Source organism: Talpa europaea (assembly GCF_964194135.1).
Source record: "Talpa europaea genome assembly, chromosome: X".
NCBI lineage: Eukaryota > Metazoa > Chordata > Mammalia > Eulipotyphla > Talpidae > Talpa > Talpa europaea.
In genome coordinates, this window is record NC_140081.1 from 17,786,218 (window position 1) to 17,807,423 (window position 21,206).

The 21,206-nt window shown below is 41.7% G+C and overlaps 1 protein-coding gene across 1 annotated transcript in view; it reads left to right on the forward strand.

Moving 5' to 3' along the window:
- Positions 1 to 355: 355 nt before the first annotated feature.
- Positions 356 to 21,206, forward strand: part of GK (glycerol kinase) — a gene marked incomplete at both ends in the record, with an annotated part of 63,189 nt that continues 42,338 nt past the window's right edge. Inside the window, 4 exons of the mRNA XM_084258281.1 lie at positions 356 to 433; positions 11,292 to 11,365; positions 13,406 to 13,512; positions 20,098 to 20,175. Of these exons, the coding sequence (XP_084114407.1) occupies positions 356 to 433; positions 11,292 to 11,365; positions 13,406 to 13,512; positions 20,098 to 20,175 (337 nt within the window). The remainder of the gene's footprint in view (positions 434 to 11,291; positions 11,366 to 13,405; positions 13,513 to 20,097; positions 20,176 to 21,206) is intronic.

Below are 21,206 nucleotides of genomic sequence, written 5' to 3' on the forward strand. Positions count from 1 at the left end.
CCCCACGTGACCGGCGGCGCGGGCCACCGCCCCCGCCGCGCCCAGGCCCCGCCTCCGTGACGTCGGAACGCCCTGCGTTGGTCGGAACGTTCGGCCTCTCTCCGACGGCGCCGATTGGCCGGCCCGAAGGACAGCGCCCCCCCCGCCACGCCCCCCCGGGCTCGGGAAACGCGCGCGGGGGCGGGGCCGCACTGGAGGGGCGGGGTGAGAAGGCTCCGCGCGGGTAAAGGGGCCGCGGGCGGCGCGGGCCGAGCGTCTACCGCCCTGCCCTGCAGACTTGCCGCCCGCCGGTCCCCTCCCGCCGCCGTCACCCGGGAAACGGGCCGCGACCGCCGCTCGACCCGAAGCTGGTTTCATGGCAGCCGCGAAGAAAGCAGTTTTGGGGCCCTTGGTGGGGGCAGTGGACCAAGGCACCAGCTCGACGCGCTTTTTGGTGAGCCCGGGTGACATTGCAGGAGGCGCCGAGCTGGGGCGGGAGCCTGGGGACGCCGGGGCTGGGCGCCGTGTCCCCATCCCGCGCCTCCCGAGGCTCCGGGTCCCAGCCGCCAGGCAAGGGAAGCAGGCCAAGGCCCCCGGAGCGGGACCTTCCACGCTGGAGCTACCCCGCCCGGGCCTGGAGGACCTCGGCCTCTCGCGACCCCCGCGGCCGGCCGAGCTGTGCAGCCCCGGCCTTGGTGGTGGAGCCGGGTCACCTACTAATACGGGGACTCCTCCCCCAAAGAGAGCTAGGACACGCCGAGCATCCGTGCAGAGCGGCCCGCCTGCGGCCAGGGACAGGTGGCCACGCTGACCGCTACTGCGGTCTTCCCCTGGAGCATTTGGCCCGCGGGGAGCAGGACGTCCTTGGATGGGAGGAAGCTGTGTCACGGCTGTGATAGCCTAATACAGCGTCCTCTGGAGCAGTAGAACGAATAAAAGTATCAGCGTGATGATGCGTTGTCATCCTCTTCCCCAGAAATTGCACAAGGTAGAATGCTAAAGGGAAGAAGGGGTGGCGGAACACATTGAAGGAAAAAGTCACACTACAGTGCTTTTACCAGAATCTATTTAATTTTCAAGACTCCCCAATTTCTGTTCTGATACTTTTCCCATTACAAATAGATGATCGCCTTCTCTTCGCTGCATAGCATACAGCGACAGGGAAATTCTATTTCTCTCTTATTTGCCATGTATCAAAATGACAACAGAGTTTTACAAGGACCGGTGCTATTTAAGTCACTCTCCGCTAATTAATCTGTGCAGTCAGGAAACTAGTTTTTCAAGCCATCTAGCGCTGAGTTCAGTAAAGGGATTTGAAAGTAATTTAAATTTTAAAAAGCAATTTAAATAAACAGTTGTCCATAAAGACCCCATGCTTTCATTGCACATTTGACTAACCTGACAAGTTGTTGTAAATATTTCACGATTATTTAGCTCCTTCTTCACTTTAGCTCAAGTAACCTTTAACATGCATCATGTAGATGTATAATATGTATACTCTATGTATACATTATATATGATATATATATACACACATATATATTTCAAAGTTCTTCTTAGCTGATCACTTGCCTAAAACCTTCATTTGTGCCTTCCTTTTAACACTTGCCTCTCTTGTCTAAAGTTGAAACCTTTCAGTTTTGGTTTGAATTTTATTTAATGACTTATCCTGGTTTGAGCTGCCAAGAGAGTTCCACCATCTCTGGCATTGTTTATCTCTTGATCACCCAGAGCAGGTTTCACTTTGTCTTATATGCATATAAATGTTTATATAAAGTAATCCTGAATCATAAGTAAGAAAGTCTACCTAACTGGATTTAGTGAATATGTAAAATGCAAAGTCAAAATTACATATTCCTAAAGTAAGAAAGATCATTAAGATGTCTGTTAACTGTGGGTTGATTTTTTGAGTCATATTCAAGAATTGCCCACACAAATGCCTGTCTGGCCAGTCTGGTAGAGGCAGAAGGGCAGCCTGAAGAACAGACTCAAGCCAAGGGGACCGCCTGTAGCTGCCAACCAGGAACACAAGCCCAGTGTTGCCAGATCTTCAAATTCTTTAAGAAAAGCTGGTCATCCAGTTTTCAGTGAAATCTTTGTATTCTTAAATGTTGACAGCTCCTTCCTAAAGCTTTGTAGGGGCCAAACCAAACATATCAATTGTCCTCAAGTTTATACAGCTTTTGCCCTTTATGAAAGTGGGTAAAATATTTCCTAACTTGGTAGGTTTCCTTTTTAGAGCCAGCCTCTCTATGCTTGTCTTCCTTTGACTTTTCATGGTCGCTGTCCATATAGTGCAGCAATCTTTATTTACTGCAGGTTGTTCCTGATTCCTCAGATTCTGCTGCCCAAGAGGCATCTTTCTGCATTGATGGGGAAGGAATTAATCAGCTTCATATTGTCATATTCATTTGTCCAACATGAGCCTTCAAAAGTCGGATACTGTTTACTAGGCTCGGTATGATGTGTTCTCAATAAATAAATAAACTGAGGTACAAATTCAGAAGATTCCCACCCTACAATATGGAATGATGTACAAAAGTTGATCAACAAAGTTTTTCTGCTCCTTGAGAAACTTATGAGTGGATGCTTCAAAGGCAGATAAAAGACTGGAAAGTAGAGAAAAACTTGGTAATGGTTAAACAAGTTATTTCATTTTGGTTGTAAGGAAAGAGGTTGCTAAACCACTCCCTGCAAAATGCAAATAATAGATTTGCTGAACAAGTGCTTCAATCACAAGGTGATTCCCAGGACCTGTGCCAGTCATATTGTTCCGTGTTATAGTTATGACTCAAAAATAATTGCTTACCTTCTCAGGAAAAAAGACAGTGGATTAAAACTGTCATAGGAAGCTTTTAATGTTAAATGTATTTAAATAATTCCCTGACCTCATTCATTAAATTTGCATATCTAATTCAACTTTCACACGCCTGTTTTTTCCCTTTTCTCTGCTAGCAATATTAGCTTTCTCCCATAAGGGACACTAGATTTCTTTACTCATGTCCTTTCATTCAAGTGCAGTGTCTTCTGCAGATGTCTGCTTCTTGAAATTCTACATTACCTCCAAATAGTGGCTCAATTACCCTCTCTTAGTAGATTCTTCCTCAAAGCCCTGGACAATGTCTCCCCTTTCCTATTGCACTTTCTTGTACTTCTATTAATAGCTCTTGTCACCTTCTACATTATAATATAAATTTATGTCAGCTGTATTTAAGAGCAGGGACCTCTTTCTAAAGCTTTTTTTAAAGATTTATTTATGCATACAAGAACTGGTGTACAGGCCAGAGATGCAGGGGAGTGAGAGGATTCAGCAGAGACAGAGTGGGGAGCAGAACAGGCAGACTGACTGAAATACACTGCTGAGGGGAGCAGCGGGCGAGACAGGAGAGGTCTGCTTCACCATGTGGGTTGCTCCCTGGCCGGCTGGGGATCGAACTTTCGTGCTGCAGAGGCTGCGGATTACTTCATAGTGTGGTGCTTAACCCCTTGCGCCACCAGTGAGGCCCTCTTTTTAAATCTTGTCCATATGTGTATTTCTTGAAATCTTGTAAGCAACACAGCAAATGGACATGTTTTGGTTAAAGGGAGTACTTCATATGTGACTATTGAATAAATTTTTATTTCTCTTTAATGTAAAGGTCAACAGAGTTCTAGTTCTGGTCATCTTTTCCACTTTGTCCCAAAGATCTGAAAACTTTCTGACTGTGGTATGTTTGATGACCTAATTTGTAGTAGGCCTATGCTTTTAGAACATGTTCGTTTCTTCTTCCAGTTGTCAAGGAATTTATCTTGGGACCCTAGGCATATGCTTTGTACTAAAGAAAAATTTCCCACTTTTCTGATAGGAAAGTGAACTGGGGTTGGCACACCTTACTCAGATTGCAGAGAGGAACTTCTTGGAAAGAGCATTAGTATAACAGGTTTTAAGGAGGGGCGTTTCTTTATAAGACAGAAGTTTTAGCTCAGTCAACTTCCTTCTTTGGTGTGGTAACTTCTTTTCCCCCCCACTAAATTAAAAATGTAAAGAAAACAGACTTGGGATGTGCTGTGACTTGAAATGTGCTAGGTTCTGTGCTGAGGACATCAGAATTATCTTTTTTTTTTTTAAGAATTTTTTTTATAGAGGCATGTTTTTATTTATTTGTTTGTTTGTTTGTTTGCCTATATACGCACTGGGTACAGTCAGAAGCGCAGGAGGGTGAGAGAATTCACCAGAGCCAGAGCGGGGAACAGAGCAGGCAGAAGGACCGAAGTACACTGCTGAGGGGAGCAGTGGGCGGCAGGAGAGGTCTGCGCGCCATGTGGGACCCTCCTCCGGTGGCCGGGGAGCAGCCGGGGATCGAAGCGGCGCCGCAGAGGCCGCGGGCAGCTTCGCAACCCAGCGCTCAACCGCTGCTCCACCGGGGAGGCCCGGACTTCAGAATTATCTCGTTCAATAATTGTCCCAACTACGAGGTAGATAGTGGTGGTAAGCTCCTTCCCATAGGTGATTAGTCTGTGCTGAGGATTGTATTCAAAGTCACAGAGTAACTGGTGGAACAAGGGTTCAGGAAGGAGTGTGTTGTGCTCAGAAAGCTGTCCTGACTCCAGCCTTAGCTCCCCCACTGCCTGGAGCGCTGTGAAGGAAAAGTGAGAGGCTGCGGAAGGCCTCCTACCCACCTAGCACTCAAGCGTCAGGACTGATGATGGTCACACATGAATTTCCTCCCCAAAAAGCCATAGTTAGGGCCTCCCTGGTGGTGCAGGCGGTTGAGCGCAGCGCTGTGAGGCTATCCACAGCCTCTGCAGTGCCGGTCGATCCTCCCCGGCCTCGCAGCAACCCACATGGCACAGCAGACCTCTCCTGTCTCGCCTGCCATTCCCCTCAGCAGTGTGTTTCAGTCAGTCTGCCTGCTCTGCTCCCCACTCTGTCTCTGGTGAATCCTCTCACCATCCTGCGCATGTGGACTGTACCCCGGCTCTTGTATAAATAAAATAATTTTTTTCTAAAAAAAAAGACATACTTAGACATTGACCTTGCAATATGCAGAAACTGTTGCCTGCGAATAAATACACTGGTTTTGACCGTCTTGTGACTCAGTTCCAGTGGGTCCTGGGCAGGGCTCAGGTGTAGTCATTGTGGATAATGGTTGTGTAACCATTTTGTTCCAATAGCCAGCTCCAATGAAGAATGGTTAGGATTGTAGTTCCCTGTTTATCTTGGCAGGAAACCTGACTTCGGCCCCAGTTGTCTCATCATACTTAGAGCTCTCATAAAGCTTAGGGACAGATTTCCGCTTTCTCTCGTTTATTTACTCCACACATATTTACTAAGCACCCATTTGCTAAGCACCCATTAAGGATCAAGGACTAATGAATGGTAAATTTGGTAAAACTCATTTAGCTCATGGCTGGAATGAGGCCACTCTTGTGATAACTGCAGTTGTGCTATTTTGTGGGTTTTCTCCCACGAAGTTTGTTTCTTTCCTTGACCATCATATTGCATAAATGTCAAGAGCACATTCTCGTCAGAGGGCTACTGCCCTCTCTTGCCTCTCACAAGAGTTCAGTGTTCAGAGCTTTCCATGTCGGGCTCCTTGAGGGGCAGAAGAGTGTCTTTTCTTCCTCCAAATCTAACCCAGCATCTGACATGTAGCTGGGACTCATTTCATAAATAGACAACAGCAGAGAGGGGCATCTGGGGTTCAGGTTATTGCCTAGAACTCTTGGATTAAAGACTAGAGGTAAAATTTGTGGGGTCTTGGAAAAAATGGAATTCGGCAACTAGAGCTGTATTAAACGTATGTATATGCAGCTGAATACAATTCATTTGTATGAAAATTAGAATGCCGTTTGCTCTGTTCCCTTTACTTCTATGAGTCGTTGGAGGATACCATTATGCCAGTGGGGGCTGCAATGTAACATATTTATAGCTAGTATTTTTTTATAATAAATTTTATTTTTATATTCCCCATACAATTTCAACCCCCCCATTTTGACCCCAATCCCTCCCCTCCCTCCATCCCTCCCTCCACCTAGTATTTTTATTTTAGGCCTTTCAAACTTATATAGTATCAGTGTTCTAGCGAGGGAGTGTACATTCCTGAAAAATGTTTCATCACACAGTTAAGTTGAATGTGGCATGAAAGAGTCGGCTACTGGGGAATCACATGGGAGGGAAATGAATGTGCATGTTTCTGGTTGCATGACTAAATTCATCATAAGATGAGTAAGGCAAAGGACTGTTCCTTAGTACGGAGAGCATTTCATCTCTCCACCACTCTCCTCCTCAGACAGAATGCATGTGTTGTTCCAGAAAGTTCTTTTTAAACAATCTTTTATGAAAATAATTTTCCTTGATTCCTCAGTTTCTAACTCTCCCCCTACTGATTCGGGAACTGAGTCATGATTTAAGCATAGAGTTATAGAGTTGGTGACTATTAATTCTACCATTTAGAGGTAGCTGCAGTAGTAGGGGAGTAGTGATGATGATCATGATGATGATGATAATGTAGTAGGGGAGTAGTGATGATGATGATGATGATGATGACGATGATGATGATGGTAATAAATGAAGAGAAGAAGAGGAGGAGGAAGAAGAACTCATGAAAAAGAAGAAACAGAAGCAGCAGCAGTAGCTCATGGTACCATCTTTGGTATATGCTCTGCCTGTGATGTGTAAAATTTGTTTCCTACATTAATTTTCCTTGTTACTTCAATATTTAATTGCTTTCCCCTCAAAACAAAATCTAGAATTGAGACAAAACTTGGATTCAGAGATGAATATAGAACTAGTGGATTCTATACTCTAGAAATGGTAATAATTCTAGTATCAATAATGAAAATAGTAGCAGTAGCAGCCACAACAGTAGCAGCGACATCTTTTGGCTGCATACTGTGTTTGCCCTGTTCAAAATATGTTCCATAAATTATTTTCTTTAGTCTTTCTACAGATGAAAAAGTTGAGCCTCAGAAAACTTAAAAGCCAAAACACTAACATGGGCAAGGCTGGGGCTTGATCCCCCACCCACAGATCTGTATACTTCCCAGACCTCTCTATGCTCTTTGCCTCTCTCTTCACCAGGTGTGAAGTTCTCATCTGCCTTTCTGGCTCACATAGCTTTCTGAAAACAGTTCTCCTTTTTTATTGAAATATAATTGACATATAACATTGTTTATAATTGACATGTAACATTGTACACATTTAAGAGGCACAAAGTATTGAATTGCTACATTTATATATTGTAACATGATTGCCACCCTAGCCCGTTTCTAGCAACTCTTATCAAGTCACATAATTATCATTTCTTTTTTTTTGTGGTGGAAACAATTAAGTGCTAGTCTCTTAGCAACTTATAATACCGTATTGTTGACAATAATCACTATGCTGTGCATTAGCTCTCCAAGACTTATTTATCTACCAGTTCCAAGTTTGTGCCCTTAATGAATCTCTTTAAGCTTACCACCTAAAATATAGCAACTGATTGCTGGGTGTCTCCACTGAAGTGCCTAAGTGACATCTCAAACACATTATCTAAAATGAAATAGGCCAGCTCCTCACCACCACTCTCGGCTCCCACCTGTCCTTTGTCTTGCAAACACCTCCTACCCTACCCTGTAACCTGTTGTCCTGGGGTGCTCCTTTTTCCTCTCCCCATCCAAGCACTTGACAAGTCTAGTTGCTTATGTCTCCTGACTTAAATATCACTGGCACAGGTGCTTCATTCCCTTCAACCCTCACTGCCTCTCCAGCTGAGCCCTCCAGGTGTCTCACCTGGATCATAGCAGATGCATCCCTGCTGCTGTCCTGCATCAGCCGAGCCTCCCCAACTTCCTGTCCCACGGGACTCCCTTCTGCCTTCTCCACTACCTTGAGACTTAGTCTAGTAGTTGCTTATTCTAAGGGGCTTTCTCTGATCCCCAAAAATCAAGGTTAGGTCTCTTTTCTCATGTTCAAAATACTGGCAAACCAGTGTTATGAAACTTCTTTGTATTTGTTACCCCCACCCTTTTTTTGAAAAGATTTATTATGCATATAAGAACTGGGGTAGGGCCTCCTCTGCTGTGGAGCTGTCCGCAGCCTCTGCAGCGTGGGTTGGATTCCCGGCTGGCCTGGGAGATGCCCGCATGGTGTGGCAGACCTCTCCTGCCTCACCTGCTGCTCCCCTCAGCACTGTCTTTGGTCTGTCTGTCTGTTCTGCTACCCATTCTGTCTCTGGTGAATTCTTTCACCCTCCCATGCCTCTGACCTGTACCCCAGTGCTTGTATAAATAAATAAATCTTTAAAAAAAAAAAAAGAGCTGGGGTACAGGCCAGAGGTGTGGGGGCTGAGAGGATTCACCAGAGACAGAACAGGTGGATGGACTGAAATACACTGCTGAGGAGAGCAGCAGGTGAGTCAGGAGAGGTCTGCTGCACCATGTGGGTAGCTTCCTGGCTGGGGATCAAACTCGTGCTGCAGTGGCTGCAGACAGCTCCATAGGCTGTGTCTTAACCCCTTGTACCACTAGGGAGGCCCTATATTTGTTACCCCTTAATGGATGTGAGAAGAATCATAATTGGCATGATTTTGTACCAGAGCAGTGCCGAATCAGCATTCAGGGAACCTAGTATTGAGCCCTGTGTGCACATCTTACCTAATCTCTTGGGACTCGCTTTGGAAATATGAGAGTATTGCATTGGGATCATGGGGTTCAGTTTGTGTTGTCCTTGGAACTCCATTGTTAAGCTCTTTTCTCAAGAGTTTCGATTTGGAAGTTGACATCAACAAAATGTGCAATCTAAGGTAGAGTGTGGTCCAGAGACTCAGCAGGGCTGTCTGTCCCTCCTTCCCAGCTTCCAAAGGGTCTCGGAGAGGCAGAGAGCGCCTCTAGCCCAGAGATCTCTGGAATCTCTTCTAGCTCCCATTCACTCATTGTGTCTTAGAATATTATTTTCACTTAATTTTTTCAAAACAGAATCATCTGTTCTGTGCTGTTGTGACTTGGAAGGTTTAACTGACTTCAGTTTGGTGCAATTCAAACTTGAAAAGAGAAACAGATGAGGAGCACCTGTAATGCGGAGATGTTTAATCGCTTGCTATCTAATGTTTTTTTTTTTTTTTAAACAACCATGTCAGAGCTTTTATAAAGCAAACGATATCGCCACTGCCATCTTTCTTTGACGATGGCCTTTGAAATCTACTTGAAAAGAACAAACTAGCTTTCTTACTCCTCGGCAACATGTTCACATATGGAGTTAGTTACTCTCCAGCCGTAAGAGATTATGGAAACATCAACCTTAGCCTTTTTTGTCCTCTTGTCAGCAAGTGGATAGACAGGAGACTTCATTACCATTCTTCACATGAGCCTAGAAAAATGAGAAAAGCAGGATTCCAGAACTTCACTGTCAGTACAATAGCCACTAGCCACCTGTGGTTATTGGTTTCTTCAAATGTGGATAGTCTGAAATGAGGTAGACCACAAGTACAAAGTATATTGCAGATGTCAAAGACCTAGTACTATCAAGTATAAAAGCTCATTTATTTTGTTGATCATATATTGGCTAACAATTCGTAGATTGGTTGGTTTGAATTGTGTAATTTAAATTAACTTCACCTGTTTCTTTTTACTGTTTTTATCAGGAAATTGAAAATTATTTATGAGGCATGCATTATACTTCTACTGGACAGCTGCGCTAAGGAAGTTGCAGATTCTAAAAATATTAAATCTAAAATGAGTTACACAAACTTGGGAGGGTGGGCGTAGGGTCAAACTCTAAACAGCAAAAGGTGACTCTTACCTTCTCCTCTGATTCAGAGAAGAGAGGTCCAGGGTCTTCCTGTCGCGTCCAAATGCTGTGTGGCCAGGTGGTGTCATGGTTTGATATGGCAGATAAAATTTACCAAAATCCTTCCCCTTTCTATGCCTATTCCAAAGGCCTATAAACCCATTTTTTTTAGCATGCAGGTCCTGAAATTAGTCTAGTGAAACCTAGGAGGTGGTAGAAGAGGACTCACACTCCCCTCTGCCCTTAAGCTGCTATTGAAGTCTTTAGGAATTTAACCAGAAGATCCACCTTGTTTCTTCACCCAGAACCCTTTGGGGATTTTAGAGTAGACCAAAGAAGCAGCAGTAATAAGAATAAAAATAATACAAGCATGCTTTCCTACTGGAATTTTTCCAATGCATAATTCATTTTATTTGATAATCTTTCTCCTAATAAGTTCCAGATGCTCCTTAGTTTTTGTTTTGTTTTGTTTTGTTTTTAGAAATTCAGCAAGTATTTATTGAGCATCAACTCTGTGCCAAGCACTATTCTAAACCCTAGAGATAATTGACCAAATAAAACGGGACAAATAGGGGGCCTCCCTGGTGGCACAGGGGCTAAAGTCTCAGTGTTATCAGGCTGTCGCCAGCCACTGGGAGCTGGCCCACATGGCACAGCAGACCTCTCCTGTCTTGCCCCCTGATCCCCTCAGCAGTGTATTTCAGTAGATCTGCCTGTTCTACTCCCGACTGTGTCTCTGGTGAATCCTCTCACCCCACCCCAGCCCCACACCTCTGGCCTACATCCCAGTTCTTGTGCATAAATCAAAATAAATCTTAAAAAAAAAAAAACAGGACACATGGAACAGATGTCCTGGAGATACCCTAATGCTAAGTTGTAAATTATCAGGATAGTCCATGCATGGAATTAAGCAATGAATGACTGTAGTGTTAAAATTGTAAAGGATTGCACAGTACTTCGGTTACTTTCATCCATTGATTTTCATGTTTTATATTAAGGGTCAGCAAAGTACAAATGTGCCACAAAGAATACTCAGCTGCATGCCAATACACACTTCTACTGCTGCTCTGCCTTTGTTTACCTCTTGTAAGATATAGCTGCCTTATTGCACTTCCCTTCCAAAAACTTGCATAGTAAGCTTCCCAGCATGGGCAACAGAGACTTTCAGTCTCCGCATTCACGATGGATGTAGAGGGGAATCTTATGCCATCACTAGCCACATTTTATCACCTTTATTTAATTCTTGGTTTTTCTATTCTCTAAAAACAGCTCATTCTGTTGGTTAGTTAATGTATTAACTTTTCTATATCTGGAACCATTTTTCTTAACAAAATGAAATTCCTTTTGAGCTTTATGTTTAGTAGATTTCTATTTATCTAAAGAGAAGTTATTATTTCTGAAGCTACCTTAGAACTTTTATGATTCTCTCTGAAGGGAAAGTAGAACATCTTGTGTGGCATATCACATACTTTTTTAAAATCAGTGTTAAGCAGTTGCTGCATAACTTTAAACATCTGTGCTTTTGACCTGCTTTTTCATCCGAATATTGTAATGTATTTTTCAGGTTTTCAATTCAAAAACAGCCGAACTACTTAGTCATCATCAAGTAGAAATAAAACAAGAGTTTCCAAAAGAAGGGTAGGTAAATCTTTAATATATATAGATACATCATGTTTATTAGTCTTAACTCACTCTACCTGCCCTATGATTTTGTGAGGTAAACTTAACCAAATACCTTCCAGAGAAGGGTCAAGGGATAGCAGTGACCTGGTAACAAGCTAAACTATATGGGGAGTCAATGGCTTAAGAATTCAATGATAGAAAAGAAGGGATGATAAAGAGATAACACAAGGGAGTATTAAATATCAGAAATTTTACCTTGACTTTGAAGTCATCCAAACTGCTACATTCCTGATTTAACTGTAAGGTTTTTTTTCCCTTAAATAAAGACATATTTTGTGTGTTTTTTTTTTTTTAAAGCATTTGCAGATCTATCATCCTGTTTGGGAATAAGTGTCACATGTAGTAATTATGAATAAATATTAAGTACAGCCTTTAAAATTTAATGTTGATAATTGCAACCACTTTGAAAAACTGTTAATTCCTTATAAATGAACCATACATCTAGAGTATTCTACACTTAGGAATTTATATAAGAGAAATGAAAGAAGCATATGTCTATAAAAAGATTTATACATGAGTTTTTATAGCAGCTTTATTCATAGCATCCCAAACTGGAAACAACCCAAATGTCTGTCATCAGTAGAAAGGATGACAATCAAATACTATTAAGCAATTTTTAAAAAGTGAACTGATTCACACCACAATATGGATGAATCTCATTGATAGAATGGAAAGTGAAAAGAGCTGGAGGCAGAAGAGTACATACTCTTGCATGGCTCTATCTTGAATTCAAAAATAGACTAAACTAATCTAGGATGATAAAAACCAGAAAAGTGGATGCTCTGTGGAGTATGTGACTTATGTGAAAGAGGCATGAAACAACTTTCTGGAATGAGAAAATACTCTATATCTTGACTGAGATGTTGCTTAGCTGGGTGTGTGTGTGTATGTATGTGTGTGTGTGTATATATATATATAAATATAAATTATGAGCTTTAGATCTGTTCATTTCATTGTAAAGTTTATTTCAATTTAAGAAAGCAAAAATGGTTCTTACCAAGTTGTATTGTTTTCTTTCCATGAAAAATGTTCTCCTATGTTTTAGAGAAATCTTTTGTTTTATAATGAAACTATTGATGTGTTACCGGCATTTAAATGATTGTCCACAGACCTGATCTCAGTGCAATTTGAAGAGAAGATACCAGTGTCTTGGAGGGATGAAATTGAGAAATATGTTGAAGGAGATTAGTTTTTTAGAAAAAGATCATTCAGAGACAGAACTCCAAGCTCAGAAAAGGGGAATGTTTAGCAAGGCAGACCTGAAGAAGGCAGAGAGGAAATGCATTTGGAATTCCTTTGCAACTTCAATGTCCCAGGGTAGTTTTCTTTTGGCTTATGTCATTCCAACTTTGGGATTTCCTCTTACTGCCATTTATTTATCCTCAGTTTCTCTTCCTTGTCATTTTTTGTGAGCCTTTTTATCCGTCTGAAGCCTGGTATCTTACCAAAATTGCATTGGGATTGGATCTGAAAAACTTGTACCAATCACTCATCTACATGAAATAGTTGTTTGAACAAATTTAAATTTTTCCTCTAAATTCTAACGAAGTATTTTGTTGGGAAATGCAAAAGAGATTAGTATGCTTACTTGACTTTTCAAAATTCCTTTTGCTAAATAAATTTAGTTAGAAATACCTAGTGAAACATGCATTTTATCAAAATCCATGAAACCTACATGATAAAAGAATTTGGGAACTAATTTGATACTGGATTTGAAAAAAAAATATTTAAAAATAGTTAGAATGCTTGTTATTCATGACTTTATATTCCTTGCTTCCTTTCAAATGATTAATTCCTGTATAAAGAATAATAAAAATATAAGGGAACTAGACTTTTCTTCAAATCCTCTCTTTAGATTATTAGATGTGCTTTGATTTGCCTATATAATTTTCTTTATGTGCCAGCCACACTTTCATAAGTGTACATTTCTAGAGAAATAAATGATATTTGTATTGCTTTCTTATGGACTAACCAAATGCATTCTTTTGTTCAAAGATGGGTGGAACAAGATCCTAAGGAAATTCTGCAGTCTGTCTATGAGTGTATAGAGAAAACTTGTGAGAAACTTGGACAGCTCAATATTGATATTTCCAACATAAAAGGTATTTTTCATAGACTGTTTTACTCCGTGGTGTGATTATCTTAGTCATCGTCATTAATGCATTCACTTGCCTCAAAACTGACGGCAAAGGTCCTGTGGTGGGAATACCCTTGGCACATTCCTGGATGGAAAGAAGGCCAGCAGGCCAAATGTAGAGTAAAATCAGCTGAGGGTTGAGGGTGCTTGAGTGAGGGGTTTCAATAGGACTGGAATCAGGAGAGTGAACAGGCCCTTGGCAGCCATAGTTAGAACTTTGGGGGTGTTCTTAGTGTCACAGGGAGCCACGAGAAGCTTTTAAGCAAGGCAGCAGCAGGTGGTAGTATCTGAATTTGCAGTTTAAAAACAAATTTGTGACTAGGAGTAAGTGTGGACACCAGCACCAGTGTGGTGGTGGCTGTCTCCTCTGAGAGAGGAGATGATGACTTGACTGACAGTGGTAGGGGAGGGGTAGAGGTGAGGATAAAGGACCAGGGCTTGCTAATGGGTGGGATGGAAGGTAGTAGAGAGTGGGGAAGAGTTGGGTTCGAAACAATGGTTGTGGTTTTGCTGGAGCTCCTAGATAGATGGGGATGTTTTTTACTGAAGAGAGACTAGAAGAAGGAGCAGTGGAGGGCTTACTTGGAATCAACAGTTGTAAAATCTCCCTGAATTGTTTGTTAGAGTCTTATAGATGTTTCTGTTAATTCCTCATAGTTTCAATAGACTATCTAAGGTCGGTTTTGTGTCACTCATATACGGGAAAAAATAAACCCTGACATCTAAGATTGATATACTAGTGTAAAGAGCAAAAATGCAATATGATAATTACCACGTTTTTATATTTAAAATTTTCCAAGTTCATCATTCAAGGGCTATTAGTGGTTCTAGATAGGAGAGTTATTAATACTCCTGAGTGGAAACTTGGTTGTTGTTTTTTTTTTTTTTTTCAGGCCTTTCCCTATTTGTATAAGAAGTCTAAACACTCATTTTTAAGAAGTTTAAACACAATCAAACCATTCATTCAGCATGCTCATAAAGCGCCTACTATGTGCTCATGTGCTAGGGATACAATCAAATAGAGTCATGAAGCTTACAATCAATGGGGGAAGCAGATGTTAATCCAGTAGTCACAAATTATTGGAAAGTCATAGCAATAATATTGTTATTTCTGTCATTGTAGATTTTTTAAAAGAAATCAGCTGCCATGTATGATTTGATATTTTGCTAACGGTTTTTAAATATCCTACACTCCTTTTATCCCTGCAGCTAAGTGCAAATGTTCAAACTTCTTTTAGAGTTGCATTGACCATGTTTTAGATGAGTTGTGTGTCAAAGTGATTGTTAGTTGTCTCTTTGAACTGTTCTTACAAACTTTCAGTCTAAACAGCATACACACCTAAGAGGCCTTCACTGCCACACACTTGTCAAAAGATCCATTACCAAAGACGTAAATAATCTAGGTGGCTGGAAGCTATGTTCAGGATGTAGATTCCTGGGATTGGCTGTGGTTTTGATATCATTCTACCCCGCCCCCCTTACAAATAAGGTAGGCTGCCATGTGTTGGTCTTCTGTACCAAGTCACGTGCCAGTCCTTTTTGTCTTTGTTTTTATGGTATATGTAAAGAGGACACATGACTTGTCCATGTGATGGGCCTTCTTCTTGGCCTAGCTGGTGTGTTAGGGTCCTGAACATTCAGCCCTCTTCTCTGCGCTCCTCTGTGTCTGGCGGCTATTGGGAAACCCAAACCTGAGTCAGTGACCCAACCCTTCCTTCTCCACGACTACCAGCCTATGGCCAAGGAAGAGAACTTTCCACAAGCCCCTCCATAGCAAGCCAGTAATGCTATTTCCCCCCACACCAGGTAACTTTATTGAGTTGGCACTGCCAAGGGCCAACCTTTGCTTGCTTGCTTAAAGGATCTTCTGTCATCTAGACCTAGTTGCAAATGAGGGAAAGGGACTTAGCACAGGTGTGTAGCCATTTAGGGTTGGAGAGCATTACAGCATGGTTCCCATCTGCTAGCCCAGTGTTCTTTTTCCTGAACACTGATAGGAACCTCACAAGTTGCTCCAGTTTTTAGTTCCAGTATGGCAAGGAAAGTACCAATTCCTTCATCGACTTTCCTGATCATCATTAACAAAATTCATCATAGCTCCTTGTATCTCTTTTGGTAAATTCCAATTTTATTGGTTCTAGCTGTCCTCATCTGTCAGAAAGTTTGTTGATTCTGGGTCCCTAGGAGCAACGCCTCCATAAGGAAAGCCCACTCTCCAGCTGAACACCACACACATCACCACACACTGCTGCTGCTTTTGCGGGAGACACAGAGTTAGGGCAGCTCTGTTTATTAGCCACTGGACTAAAGAAACTACAAAGTATCACAAATTACAACACCAGATACTCTTATTCATCCTCTCTCAAGTGATACAAACAAAGCACAACATAAACTGTTACAAAGCTGAGAGCATGTAGCAAAAGTATTTCACTATTCTAGAAAAGCAAAACCCCACACCCGTTCCTCCACTGCCTTTCCCTGTCCAACACATCCACACCCATTCCTGTCACCTCTCAGATTCCTGCTCTGAGGGGCCCCAGAAAGACACCCCATTCTTGGAAATAACTCCCCAGCAGCAGCCACATGTTACAATTGTTATGTTACCTCAAGCACACGTATTTCAGAGACCATTTTCTTAAAAACTTTAAACCTCTTTTCACACAGCACTTCTAGTAGCCTCACAGCCTTCTGGGGCTTTTATTATTTGCTATGTGTATTTTCTCAAAAACATGTACCAGGGCCTCCCGGTGGCACAAGGGGTTAAGACACAACCTATGAAGCTATCCACAGTCACTGCAGCACCAGTTCAATCCCCAGCCAGGAAGCCACTCACATGGCGCGGCAGACCTCTCCTGACTCGCCCGCTGCTCCCCTCAGCAGTGTATTTCAGTCAGTCTGCCTGTTCTGCTCCCCACTCTGTCTCTGGTGAATCCTCTCACCACCCACACTTCTGGCATGTACACCAGTTCTTGTATGCATGCATAAGTAAATAAATCTTTTTAAAAAATGCTCCAATTATAAATTATGGTTTTATTTTCAAAGAAGGATTCATGTCATCCATAAATCCTTCAAGGCAGCAATTAGTAATACCCTGGAGCATTTCCAAGGTTCCCCCCCCCCAGTATGTTTTCTTAACTGTGATTATAAATTTTCACAGTCAATTTTAACCAAAATGTAACCAGGTTTTGAATGTAGCATTTAACTAGTTAATTTTACTAGTGACCATATAGGAAAAATACCTCCTGAGAAAGTATATGTAGGTGAAATACAAACCGGCTAGAGAGAAGAGTAATACATTGAGTTTTATCTATGCCAGTGGTTACAGTATCTACAACTAAAAGACTATAAGGCTGGTAAATACATACATGTGACTTTCCTATGCTCCTCAATAGTTTCAATGAACTAGGGTGGAGAAACCTCATCTGTTATTATGAGAAAGAGGGCATGAAAATGAGGGCCTATTAAGAAAGACTCATGTGCTGGGATTAGCAGTCAGAAAAGTTCTCTTCAAAAACCATAGAGGATGTTAGGGGGGAAATGACAAGAAGTTAGAACATCAAAAAAAGTTCAAGCACTGCATAAGAGCTGTGAGCCCTGGGGGAAACCAGTCATGAAGGCATTTGTGGCTGGAAGAGAATCCCAAGAAACTATTTCACTGAACTCTTGATAAGGAGATAAGTGACTGTACTTGGAGAAGGAATGGAATTAGGAGAGGAAATAGGGAGTGGTCAGGGAGGGACCTGGGGTCAAAGAATCAGATCTGAAGAGCTCTAGATTCCATTCTGAATACAAGTTTCAATGAGCCAATAAAGAAGGTAGTGCATGTCTGAGAAAAGAAAGCAAACTCTGTAAAAAAAAAAAATTGCTAATAATAATAATAAGAAGAAAGGTAGCGTTACAGTGACTGAGGGCTGCGGGTAGGGGAACAGCCAGCTTGTTCATGGAAAATGGATGCCGTGGGGAGGAATAGATGTTGTGGGCCACAAAGTAAGAGTGAGCCCACACTGAGCATGGTCACAAAGTAGTGTGTTTACAGTACTCTATCTTAGCATCTGGGGCTGAATCTCTGTTGTGCCCACGGTGCTGCTGGCAAATTCCTTATGTGTCCTGCAAAACTTGGTCTCATTCTCTGCGACGGTTACTATTCTGCTCGCTCCTCAACAGTAATGAGGACATGGCAGCAGTAATATTAATTGAGGCTTTTCCTCTGCCAGGCACTGTTTGAATATGCATTAGCCCAGGGCCACCTCTCTGTAATCCTTTAAGGTGGAAACATTATTATCTCCATTTTAAAAATAAGAAAACTAAGACCCAGGGTCCCACTGCTAGGAAGCAGAGAAATTGGAATTTGCACCCCAGCAGTCTGGGGTTCTGAGCTCTGTGGAACAGTGCCCCATATTCACAATCCTACTTTTGCTGGCTCCATTTCAGCAGATAAGCCTTGCGCTACTTCACAGAGAAAGTTGAGGCACTGGGGCCTCATTCTTCAACTTCCTGTTCTTGAATTTAAATGCTGGCTCTCTAATCCCTTTCCCTCTAGCCGGAGGGAAGCCACAGCCAACCGCCCTGCCTGAGGCACTTCCTCCCAGCCGGGCATTAACCCACACCCACTCCTGCCACTACAAGGATCAGGGTCAGCTCCCATTGGATCCCAGCCCCCGCCCCCTGAGCTCTCCTTTCTCTTCCTTCTTATTCCCCCCAACATTTTTGTCTTCTGTTATTAAAATGACATCTCCAAATCTCCTTTCACCCAATGCCTCTGAATTCCCCTGGAGTCCAATCTCTCATCTTTGTACCTCTAGGAAAGGTGTTAGAGTAAGTCAATCTGCATTGCATGACTATTTACAAGCAAAGTGCTGGTTCCCCTTAACTCTGTGTTAACCAGAGCACTCCTATTGTGTTGTATTTGGGGTGTATGATTTGAATAATACAGGTAGTTACATTTTCCCAGTAGAGAGGGTGAAAGGACTGTAAACCATGCCATAGGGAGGGCAGCTGTAGGTAATGGAATTATTTAACAGACGGGAAGCAAAGACTTAAAGGACAAAATACTTGTTTCAAATTGTGAAAGACTGATATGTGGAAAACGAACCAATCTTGTTCTAAATATCTCCAAAGAATATAGCTAAGATCTGTAGGTAGAAGCTATCAGGAAAAGGATTTTTTTTTTAAATATTGAAGCTGTTCAATAGAGGTTTGTCTGCTTGGAGAGAGATAGTAAATGTCTTGTCACTAGACAAGCTGTTCAAAAGGTCACATGACAGGTGATTCTGTAACAGGGAACCGCCCCCTTTCCTGGGGACCACCCTGTTACAATGCCCTGTTACAATTCTAGAGATATGAGCCCAACATTTGTCATTGATGCTATAACCTTGAAGGCATGTCCTATTCTTAAATTCTGGAAGAGCTCAGTCCAGCAGTGTATTCAATCCGGGCTGCATATTACAATCACTTAAATACCAAATGCTCAGATTCCACCATAAGGCAGTTAAATTGGAATATTTCAGCCAGCCCTGAGCATTTTAATTTTTTTTTTCAAATTCTGCAGTTGATTCTAACACACAACCAATTCAGGAACTCTGAGTCAGCAGAACCATGCTGAATGGAATAAGATGGTATCGATTAGTATATTACTGAGAGTAATTTACTGTAACTATAGCCCTTGAGTTGTATGTAGGTCACTATAATGTAAATACCATTACATGTTGTATTTACACCCGACCCAAACTTGTGTGTCTTGTAACAGATTATTAAAATATAGGAATAAAACTGCATGTCCAACTAACCACACAGGATGAGGTTGCCCAGCTTGAGGGCTTTTTTATCTGTGGCCTTTTTTTCTTTTTAAGATTTATTTATTTATGCATATAAGAACTGGAGTACAGGCTGGAGGTGGGGGGTGGGGGGTGAGAGGATTCACCAGAGACAGATTGGGGAACAGAACAGGCAGATCGATGGAAATACACTGCTGAGGAGAGCAGCGGGTGAGACAGGAGAGGTCTGCTACACCATGTGGGTAGCTCCCTAGCTGGGGATTAACTCGTGCTGCAGTGGATAGCTGTAGATAGCTTCATAGGTTGGGTCTTAAGCCCTTGCACCACCAGGGAGGCCCTGCGGCCTTTTTCTTAAAATGCAGACACATGCACAGGGGAATTTCTTGTAGCAGTCAGTAAATAAAGGAGTAAGGTGAATGGCCTCGTAATAATAAATTGGGTACTATAAATTTGTCAAGTCACTGCATTCTCTTTTTATAAGGCAATCTGGGAGGTTTTCATTTGGATGTTTACCTGGGTCCATTTCATCATGTGCTGGTAGTGAAGTGGGAATAAATCTGTAGAAATAAAATGAAACACTTGACATTGGGTGTTCAATTTTTCCAGGGTCATGCAAAGAAAATAAACACTACAAACATTCCAAATGTTTTTTTTAAATTGTTGTGTTTAGCTATGCCTGTAAAAAAAAAAAAAAAAAAAAACTGTGAGAACTATTCTGAAATAGTTTTCTACTTGTTTAATTCTCTACTCCTGTCTGTTTAACTTTTCCTTTAAAGCTATTGGTGTTAGTAACCAGAGGGAAACCACGGTAGTCTGGGACAAGCTGACCGGAGAACCGCTCTACAATGCTATGGGTAAGCTGGCATGCATGAAGGTCAAATGCGAGGCCTTGCTCCATTCGCAAATGCTGTCACCTAAAATTTCTGGCTAAAAAAGCATGCAGCTGGGTTTCCTTTAATCTGATGGGATGAGAGATGAGTCTTCCAGGAAATTAGTTGTACATATTCACTCTTTCCAGCTATATATTCACATATTGAATTAACTCTCTCCCTTTCTGGATGATTTGTGTTATAAAAATGAATCAATGTTACCAGAACCATTTCATAATCCCTGCAGTTTCTGATACCTGAATGTGATCTCACCTACTCCTCCCCTCAAAAGTGAAAATTACGAATGGTCACAGTCATCTCTCTGTAAAGTCCTTGTATAGATATTCCTCCCATAAAGGAATCTGAATCGATTCTTCTGAGGTTATGAAAATTAAATCTCAGAACCTTAGCACCTGCTACAAATTTGTATATTTCAGCAGGAGTTCCAAAACTCAACATTCCAAACATTCCTCTGTTAGGTATCACATCTCATTAAATGTGAACACCTTGGGTATATTTTAGCATCACTCCTAGCATATTACAATTGAGCACTGAATGATACTGTCACTTGCTAAAAAGAAAATTTTGTTCTAAATCTACAATAGCTACAAGGCATCATTTTGTCACAAATCAAAGCATATCTTTTTTGTGTCAAAATACCGGGTGGGGAGTGAGGGATAAAATCAAGGCAGAAATTGTCAGAGATGGATGATTTACAGTATGAGTTATTTTCACTGTACACTTACTTTAGTGACATAGTTAATTTAGTAGTGATTAGAAGAAAGTAATATTCAAGCAGAAAATATACTGAAAAGGTACTGGTAAGAGTAGCATGAATTCTTTGGAAATATTCTTTGTAGAAAATTAACATAACTAATGTCATTGTGTGTTAAGAAAGCTTTTAGTATATCCCCTGTATTTGTGATTTAAAAAGACTCAAAAAATGTCAAAGAATTGCAGCCAAAGGGCCTGTGACACAAAAGCACGTCTCTTAACTATTTTGTTCTCATTCTCAC